The sequence below is a fragment of the Eleginops maclovinus genome, chromosome 6 (assembly GCF_036324505.1).
Source record: "Eleginops maclovinus isolate JMC-PN-2008 ecotype Puerto Natales chromosome 6, JC_Emac_rtc_rv5, whole genome shotgun sequence".
In the NCBI taxonomy this organism is placed as follows: domain Eukaryota; kingdom Metazoa; phylum Chordata; class Actinopteri; order Perciformes; family Eleginopidae; genus Eleginops; species Eleginops maclovinus.
The window spans coordinates 2,478,805-2,489,135 of NC_086354.1; the positions used below are offsets into that span (position 1 = coordinate 2,478,805).

Below are 10,331 nucleotides of genomic sequence, written 5' to 3' on the forward strand. Positions count from 1 at the left end.
AGACGAAGGAACCGAAGAAGTCAAAATGCTAATTAATTTCTGGGTTTTAAGACTCATTCATCTTTCTGAATGGATAGAACCGTCACATGAGACACATATTTGTTCAACGCTTTTGACATTTAAAACTTTTTTTTTCTTCTAATTTTCAGGTTTTAGGAATCCTGCTCCATGCTATGTAGGGGACCCAACTAGACTCTAGATATACGGATTTTATCTTATAAGCTCAGGTTGTTCCATGAAAAGTACACTGAAACTGAACCATTGACTTTATTTAAATGTATTATGTCGACAAAAAAAACGAAAGCAATAATATTAAGTTGAACCCAATAGTTTTGTTTGAACTAAATATTATTGCTTTTAACTAACCTAATACAGTTTTCCGAAATCTGTTGACATACAAAAATGTAATTAAAGTAAATGTTTCAATTTTTTCAGTGTAAAATATTTCAATTTGAGTAAAAGTATGTACCCCTTGAATATGGAAGAAGTAAACATAAAATGATCAAGTAAAAACCAAGTGCGTCACAACTAAAGTAAGGTAGAGTCCTTATAGGGTTGACATCTTACATGTTGGTGTTGGCTGCCGAGGTTAACCACTCTCCTGCTACACCAATCACATCCAGACCTGAAGACAGCTGGTTTAAGAAACGGGGATGTCCTGAAAAGTAATCAGATAATATTGATACATCGAGTTAATTTGCACATTTTTATCAAAGATGTGAAATAAAATCAACACTTAAATAAGACTTCAGTGACACCTGGAGTAAATTCACATGCTACCCTGCAACAAGATTCATCATTTCCTCATACCATTGCACAAAATTGCACAATTTGTTCTCAGATGTCTCCTCACTGTCATTGCTAGAGCAAAGGTATAACTGTATACTGTGTATTAAATTGGGATCAATAAAGTAATTCTATATATGAAGAAACAAAGAGCCACTTGCGTATGTGACTTGTCATTAATATGGAATGTGTGTCCAAGATGAATCACCAAGATCAGATTTCTCAGTTTGATTCCAAGAAGCTGATTTTCATATAGATATCAAAATTCATTTCACAGGTGCATTCATTTATTTGTGTTTGTGTCTTAAAGTTGTATATTCCAAGACTTAATGAAGAAGTGATGAAATGACACCGCCATGAAATGACACTGCCATTGTTTAGTTTTAGCTGTGAATTATGCAAACACAATATCTTATCTACACTTAACGCACTTAAAATAGACAAATGGAGTACATTTCACTTCCTTATACCACTCCCTCGATGACTCTGGAGCAAGGGTAAGCACATAATTGATATATTTCTTTAATTTTGTTTTACTCTAATCAGTTGTGACTGAAACTATATCAAGGTTAAGAAAACATTACATTTGTTCCATATCTGAGTGTACAATATTCATGTTTGTGATGTTATGATGTATGACGTGTGCACACACACATACTTGTTTTTATTGCATTGGGGATCCACACATACACACACACCTGTACGGACTCCATACTTGAGAGTGTCTCTACAGTCCACCAGGATCTGCTCCAGATTATCTGGTTGGTCGGGCAGCTCCAGGCTGAAGCCGTCCAGTCCCTCCCTCAGCTGGTGAGGGTGGTGGAAGTCAAGGACCTAAAACACAAAGACATTAACAACAAGACGGACAAAACACATTTTTTTCATTTCCTGTGTCTTATTCTTATTATTTAAATGAACATTTAACACACTTTTTTTTTTACCATTGAAACCACATTTCCGTGACTATTCAGATTTGTTGCTACAATAAATCCCTCTAAAACCCCACCTGCCACCAAACTTAGACTAATTTGGAATAATGTATTTGTTAAAACACTCTCGACTGTGTTATTATTCATTATTTTACCCCTTAAGTCAGTGGGATAACTTGCAATGTCAACTTTAAAGAAGTTATCTCGTCACCATGACTGATGTGAATTCACACCCACCAGCTACCAGATATTGTCATGAACTAAACAAAACATTATGTTACATGGAGTTGTCCCAGGAAGCTTGCATTTATAATCTCATAGAAAATGTAGTGGTTTAAAAGAAAATGAAGGATAATGTATTTTGTGATTAAAGTCAGCTCAGAATAGCCCTTAAACCTAAACCTAACCCTAACCCTTTTTGTCATTTGCAATGTATGTATGCTTTGGATTTTCACATCCAAGTCTGTTAAAGAAAATGCACTGTTGGGACAACATGGAATACAAATGTGTCTTACTTATTATTTTTGTTCCTTTTTCAGTCTTTCTCACACTTCTATCTTTATTTAATTTCCATGCGTCTCAGCAGTGTTTACTGAATCTATATAATCATATATGTGCACCTATTTGCTAATTTTTCCTTCCCAGCCAACCGACTGGTTCTGTTTGAACAAAGGGTTAAGATATTGTACAATATTCTACAGTAACTCTTCTGAACAACATATTGCTGTTTGGAAAGGGTGAGCACCTTGGAGCTCCTCTGACTGGACTTGCTGATGTAGGTCAAGAGGATGTTAACCAGCTCCTGAAGGAATGCTCTGGTCATCTCCTCGCCTCCTGCAGCTGGGAGCAGATCTGTGCACCAAACACACACACACACACACATTTTTATTCTCACTGGAGACAGAAATTGCGGGGACCAACCTTTCACAATTACAAACACAAAACACATGCACACACAAACAAATGTGTTTTTATTCTCACTGTGGACCAACAATCTGATAATCATGTTCAAGGACCAACCTTTCACACGTACACACGTACATGTAGCACACACACACAAAAACACAACCCAACACACACACACGCACACACAGCACACACACACACACACACACACACACACACACACACACACACACACACACACACACACACACACACAAAAACACAACCCAACACACACACACGCACACGCACACACACACACACACACACAAAAACACACACACACACACACACACACACACACACACACACACACACAAAAACACAACCCAACACACACACGCACACACACACACACACACACACACACACACACACACACACACACACACACACACACACACACACACACACACACACACACACACACACACACACACACACACACCCTTAATTATTTAACCTAATACTATGGGTAATCCACAGGTTCAATATATCATAAAAAAACACATTTCTTTTGATTTTTGCATCACGAAATGTCTGCTAATTGGTCAAATATTTAAGTAAATAAAGTAATTTCCTCTTATAATTACCCTTTTGGCATGCCTACTTATCTTTATTGATTGTATGGTTAGTGCCAGTCTTTATTCTTCTGAAAGTGGGCAAAAATATGTTTTTTGTAGTTCACTTTAGAAGTCTATGGAAACACACTGATTGATTGATTGATTGATTAATTGGGGTTGGTTAAAATGAATTTGTATACCCCGCACAGAACCAAAGGACATGCTGATCATCAGTGACCGAAAGCCCCTGGCCTTGACCATCAACAGGTCCAAAAATGGCTTTTGCTCTCACCTTTGCTGTAGATACTGCTGAAGTCTGCAAGTGTCTGTCCATTTTGTCTAACTGCTGCTGAGACCTCCTGCTGCTTTTCCTTGCCAGCTGATGTAGCAATTATTCTGTCTGAAAGTACAAAACACGCAACGTTTCATCACAACTGAAATAAACGTAAACATTCAGAAACTATTAGCAAGTAAAAGACTGATTTCTGATTCATTCAAAGAGTTGTTCTTAGAGGAATCTATATACACTTTACATGAATCCCTTATCATGTTCAGGTCTGATGAAAACTTTCAAACTGTAGAGCTGCTGTGCACTAAAAAAAAGGCTGAAAACAATGCACTACACTGCAGAGGTGGGACCAAGTCACTGTTTGGCAAGTCACAAGTCAGTCCCAAGTTTTAGCAGTCAAGTCCAAGTCAAGTCCCAAGTAAAGACAGAGAAGGCCAAGTCGAGTCCAAGTCCAAGTCCCGAACTTTTTCAAGTCCTGAACAAGTCATCATGTACTCTTCACTCGATATTGCAATTATTAGACTATCGATCATCATTTTAACATCAATCTAATCTACAGTCTAATTTTAAAAATACAGATTGAAATATGTTCAATGTTTCTGTATTGAAATCTTTTAGGATATACACATGCGCCCTAAGACCTTCAAAGTATCTCAGAGAAGAAGTGAGAGGGAATATTGGGTTTGAATTGTATTAGCATGGAAGAGAGAGAGAGAGAGAGAGAGAGAGAGAGAGAGAGAGAGAGAGAGAGAGAGAGAGAGAGAGAGAGAGAGAGAGAGCGAGAGATGCAGACCAGACGGACAGCTCTCGACTAGGCTTCCCTTCTGCGGCGCAATTGCATCTTTTCCGTAGATGAAATCCGGGAAAATCGTGAATATTAATGAGGGGAAAACCGGGGATTATCCAATCACGCTGGTTAGGTCCCTGATCCAATCCAAAAAGGCCAAAATCCGCCACATGATTGCATTGCTCGCGCTTGCCTGCCGGCTCTCGCACTTTACGGTCTTCGGGGCTTCGCAGGTTCGCATTGCAGGGAAGGATGTCCATGATCAGGAAATTTAGCTTTTGACTCGAGGCATGTCAAGTCATTACAATTAAAAGAGGCAAAGTCCGAGTCAAGTCTCGCGTTAATAGTATTCAAGTCGAGTCGCAAGTCATGCCGAATTTGATCAAGTCAAGTCTGAAGTCATCAAAATCATGACTCGAGTCATGATTTTTAGTCCACATGTCTGCTACACTGTACATATAACGTCTAGTTCATATCTTCACCTTGATGAGTATTGTAGAGTGGCATTGAAATGTATCCTACCTTGCTGTATGAAATCCATGTCATTACAAATGACTGTCAGTTCTTCAAATAGCTATTTAGTTCAGACCTACTGTTAACTCCTTCTATAGCTCTCTGATGATATAAAAAACAGACACAGACCTTTAGATTAAGCCTGCTTCTTTTATTGAGCACCAGGTGAAGGAGGTGTGGTTGGCAGCCAGCTGCTGTTTGGCTTTCATTGAATAGCTGTTAACAGGATGTTTTAGTCGTGTAACTAGTGATGAGCTACAGGTTTCTTTTCTCTGATTTCATCACAGTGTTAAGGTAAGGTAAAGTAAATCCCAAAAATCGAATGAAAAAATGTTTATGTTTTATTTTTAAAAGTTTTGAAACTACTGCTTCTAAGTTGTTAGCATTTTGTTGAACATTACGATCTTTAAAGATATTTAAAGGGTTTTGTGTTGAGAACAGGGGTGTCAAATGCATTTGAGTTCAGGGGCCATATATAGCAAAATGTGTTCCCTTTGATTGAGAGCAGAAAAGCACAGAAGAGTGTCCATACTTGTCAAATAAGTTTCAACATGGAAAAAAACTACGTATAGCCCTCGGTAATGATCAGAGACTAACCAATGAGTTTTGTACATTAGGAATGTGTTTTGCTCTGATTCATAAATGCTGTAACTTTCCATTACCCTGTAATTCAGCATGCTACAGCAAGAACTTTTTACTATCAACTAAACTGCTATTATTTTCAGAAATACTGTACTACTTTCTTGGTCTGTAGCAATAAATGGCCAAGGTTTTCTGAGGAGTCTAAGGGGATGTTTTCAATGGTCTGTTTTGTTTGATTAAGAGTCTGAAACCTACACATATTAAGAATACAATGACATCAAGAAACATCATCTAAACACATTAGAGGAGCTGTTTATTTAGCATTAGCAAATGTCTGCATCTGCTGTGCACTTTATTATTTATTGTTACTCTGTGTTAGGAAATGTCTTGTCTTATCTGCTGTGCCTGTGCACTTTACCTCTTCACTGTGGGATAGAGAGAAACGTTTTTTCAATTCCTTTGTATGTATGGTACATGTGGAGAGATTGACAATAAGGCTGACTTTAACTTTGACTTTGAGAATAAGAAGGTTTTGGATATTTTCAGACAAATTATTGGTAATGCATTTTCTCTCTATGTAAAATATAACGTAATTGAACCTTTAACAGCTGGATACTTGAAAATACTTTAAGAAATGAACAGCCTACAACACAGCTCTGTGTGTGTGTGTGTGTGTGTGTGTGTGTGTGTGTGTGTGTGTGTGTGTGTGTGTGTGTGTGTGTGTGTGTGTGTGTGTGTGTGTGTGTGTGTGTGTGTGTGTGTGTGTGTGTGTGTGTGTCAGTGTTAATTTTGGCAGCAATTTTAGATTTAGTCTTTAGACGAAAATGGTTATTAGTTTTAGTCCTTTTTATCATTCATAGGTGTAGTCTAGTTTTAGTCGACGACAACTCAAAACGTTTTAGTCTAAATGTTTTTCTCTCTATAAACTAATTCAGTTAGGCAAATACAGGTATCTGAAATTGGAATCAAAGTGACAGTATTAAGTGTTGAAATGTGTAAAGCAACATTTCACCCTCTTAACACTCTTAATATCTGGTGTTCTGCTATAAGGGTTAACAGGATGTTTTAGTCGTGTAACTAGTGATGAGCTACAGGTTTCTTTTCTCTGATTTCATCACAGTGGTAAGGTAAGGTAAAGTAAATCCCAAAAATCGAATGAAAAAATGTTTATGTTTTATTTTTAAAAGTTTTGAAACTACTGCTTCTAAGTTGTTAGCATTTTGTTGAACATTACGATCTTTAAAGATATTTAAAAAATAATAATTATGGGTTTTGTGTTGAGAACAGGGGTGTCAAATGCATTTGAGTTCAGGGGCCATATATAGCAAAATGTGTTCCCTTTGATTGAGAGCAGAAAAGCACAGAAGAGTGTCCATACTTGTCAAATAAGTTTCAACATGGAAAAAAACTACGTATAGCCCTCGGTAATGATCAGAGACTAACCAATGAGTTTTGTACATTAGGAATGTGTTTTGCTCTGATTCATAAATGCTGTAACTTTCCATTACCCTGTAATTCAGCATGCTACAGCAAGAACTTTTTACTATCAACTAAACTGCTATTATTTTCAGAAATACTGTACTACTTTCTTGGTCTGTAGCAATAAATGGCCATGGTTTTCTGAGGAGTCTAAGGGGATGTTTTCAATGGTCTGTTTTGTTTGATTAAGAGTCTGAAACCTACACATATTAAGAATACAATGACATCAAGAAACATCATCTAAACACATTAGAGGAGCTGTTTATTTAGCATTAGCAAATGTCTGCATCTGCTGTGCACTTTATTATTTATTGTTACTCTGTGTTAGGAAATGTCTTGTCTTATCTGCTGTGCCTGTGCACTTTACCTCTTCACTGTGGGATAGAGAGAAACGTTTTTTCAATTCCTTTGTATGTATGGTACATGTGGAGAGATGGACAATAAAGCTGACTTTAACTTTGACTTTGAGAATAAGAAGGTTTTGGATATTTTCAGACAAATTATTGGTAATGCATTTTCTCTCTATGTAAAATATAATGTAATTGAACTTGCAACAGCTGGATACTTGAAAATGCTTTAAGAAATGAACAGCCTACAACACAGCTCTCTGTAGGGTTTCATTTGTTTTGATGGCAGCTAATTCCTTAAAACAGAAGCTTCAGATTGCTAATAATAAGGGGACATATGCAGGGTATATTTCTAGCTTGATATTCAAAAATTTCAACTTTAATTGACTGAATTTATTTGAAAAGAGGGCTTATTAACACCCGCGACCAGTAGTTTGGACAACCCTGCGATAGAGCTAAAATAAGACCATTTGCAACATTTCCAGACTATATCAGCCGATAATCGTATTATTTGGTAAAACATTTTCTGTCAATTGAAATATTACAAGTTGCTTCACATGTTTTGTAGTAATCAAACAGGGGTACTACAACTTCGGTGTCAGTCTGTCACGTGATTGGGCCCGAAAACACTTTTTCCCATTGACTTACATTGGGAAAGAGATGTTGGTAAATCAGGGTGTACTTTTCTTTATTAGCTATAAATACACTACCCAGTATGAACACATTTACAGCCCTTTTTTAAATAATCTGGATTAAAGATGTAAAATGCCCTAAAAGTCGGATGCAGAGCTATTCTCCCTCTCAATTTGTCTTTACTGAATGATTTAAAGGGCTGTAACATATTCAGGTTTAAGAAAATGTATAAAGGAAGAATAATTAGACAGTATGAAGATATCAGATAGCCTGTTTCTCATATTGCTGCTGTGATTGATTTGGTTTGACAATAATTGCCATGAGTGGAAAAAAACAATCTGAATAAACAGAGAGCAGAAGATTGGAGGCGGGGCTTAAGGGAAAACTCAAGTGCGCACTTACTATACACCGATTCGGTGAGCGATTTGTGTATGTCGCCATCTAGCGACGGGGCCATTGCTGCGGTGTGCGTGCTCAATCATTACACTCATTATCCATTCAACAGTCATTGATGCTATCAATAATAGCAAGATAACCATAACCCCAAATGAATAAAGTTACTTGGTTGGACGATGTCAGACAGTGGCCTCCAGTTACTGATGAAGGTATCTGAAATTACTGATATTAATTCATGAATTAATATAATTAAATATTAGTAAACGGAAAGTAGAAGGAGATGTAAACACAGCTAGCTTCCGTTGAATTGACTTACTGACCTTAGCATGCTAACTAGCATTTAATCTTTAAGGACAGCCCACGTGATTAAAAAATAATGTAATTATTAATGTTGGAATTAAATACTTGTTTCAGCAATAAGTATGACATTTTAAAATAGGATACAAAAAGAAAATAGACTGTCAACACACATCGCTATGTGTTGACGTTTGTTGTAGCTAACATGCTAATGCAAGCTTACATGACATTTCATTAACATGATATGGCTGCGACGTGATCAAAAACAAAAACACTTTTTTGCTTCGTTTTAGATATTCAGGAGTATTTTATTCTTCGGCTGGCCAGTGATGACCAACAAAACAAAAACTACAGGTCACTGATAGAAGGTCAAAACTACCTGAGCTCTGGATGGGTCGGGCAAATACTACATTGCTTTTTGGACGACCATGTCATACTGAAAGGATCGGTGAGGTTTTCCCAGGCCATCCACAGCCACCACACTGTGGAAGTTACAGTGAGAGATGGGGGGCATGTTGAGAATGTGAAGTGTGACTGCATGGCTGGCAGAGAAAGCTGCTGCAGCACTACTGTATAAAGTCAAGGAGGCAGTCAAACATGGTTTGACTGGAATGTCTTGTACAGACCAGATCTGTGCATGGAATAAGTCTACCTTGCAAAATGTCTTACCTGACTCAATAGAAAACCTACAGGGTCCATGTGAAGGGCCTGGTCAGAGTTTGAAAATCACATCAAAAACACATCACATCGGCTGCTTCAATAACAGCTTTTGGCTGTTATTGAAGCAGCCGATGACGGCACACGCCCTTCCAGACTGTCTGGGCATAATTATTGCTTTTCACAAATCTCGTTCACAAATCCAGCGAAATATCCCTTTTACTGTCTATGGAAATACCGCGAAATACACACCGCACGCACACCGCATCAATGGCGGCCGCTCTACTTCCGGTCACTTCGCCGAATCGGTGTATAGAGTGGTGCAGGAACGAGCCCTAAAAGGTGAGTTAGCATTTTATCACTTCCGGTCATGCGACCTTAGTTCGTTTAAAGCATTGTGTTAGCATTTTGCTTCTGGCGATTAGATTTATGATTCGAAAATTCAAAAAGTAGGGTATGTGGAGTTTATCCGGCTGAACAAAACGTGCATTTATCAAACAGGTTTGTTTTCCACAGACCTTATTTTTTACAATATTCCAAAATCCTATGGAGAGCGTTACTTTTTGTGTTGAGGGAACCCATGTGCAGCTTACTTCTGGGTAGGCCTACAAAAATATGTCATCCCTGCACCACTCTATTATCTATTGTTTAGTGATAGCTTTGATCTCGAGAATCAGGTCCTGTTGGGCTTCATGAGCCATTGAGCAACTTCCATAGGAATGAACGGTGTCCCAATTCCAACTATAACCCAGTTCTCTTTATACACCCATGGGGAAACCCTTAGGGGAAACCTTGACTTTTCCAAACCCCTGAAGAACTCTGAGCAGGAGCTGAAGTTGGAAACTTTGTACAGTTTCCTGACATGACATTTCAATATGTCACAACTGCATGTCATTCTTCCCATTAAAACAAAACAGATTGGACAGGTAAATGTCCTTCAAAAAGCCTTTAAACAATGACGAGAGTACGGCAAAATATTTCCACATTTTCTCTCATTCCTTAATCATGTGGGAAATCTAGTTTCTTCTCAGGGAGTTGAAGCTCAACAATTGATGCGTGGACTACATTCTACTTCTTGCAAACACTCAAGCGCTTTAACAACAAAGCATTCATCCATTTACACTAGTA

General features: G+C 37.8%; 1 protein-coding gene across 2 annotated transcripts in view; it reads right to left on the bottom strand.

Moving 5' to 3' along the window:
- gad3 (glutamate decarboxylase 3) overlaps window positions 1-10,331 on the bottom strand; it is a 34,688-nt gene that overhangs the window by 22,766 nt on the left and 1,591 nt on the right. Inside the window, exons 1-5 of one of the 2 annotated variants that reach the window (XM_063885543.1) lie at window positions 4,822-4,943; window positions 3,516-3,623; window positions 2,461-2,567; window positions 1,485-1,620; window positions 568-658 (exon numbers count right to left, since the gene is read on the bottom strand). In XM_063885543.1, the coding sequence (XP_063741613.1) occupies window positions 568-658; window positions 1,485-1,620; window positions 2,461-2,567; window positions 3,516-3,623; window positions 4,822-4,840 (461 nt within the window). In that variant the 5' untranslated portion in view covers window positions 4,841-4,943. Of the gene's footprint in view, window positions 1-567; window positions 659-1,484; window positions 1,621-2,460; window positions 2,568-3,515; window positions 3,624-4,821; window positions 4,944-10,331 lie in introns of those variants that run through there. The other variant, XM_063885542.1, reaches the window with a different exon arrangement.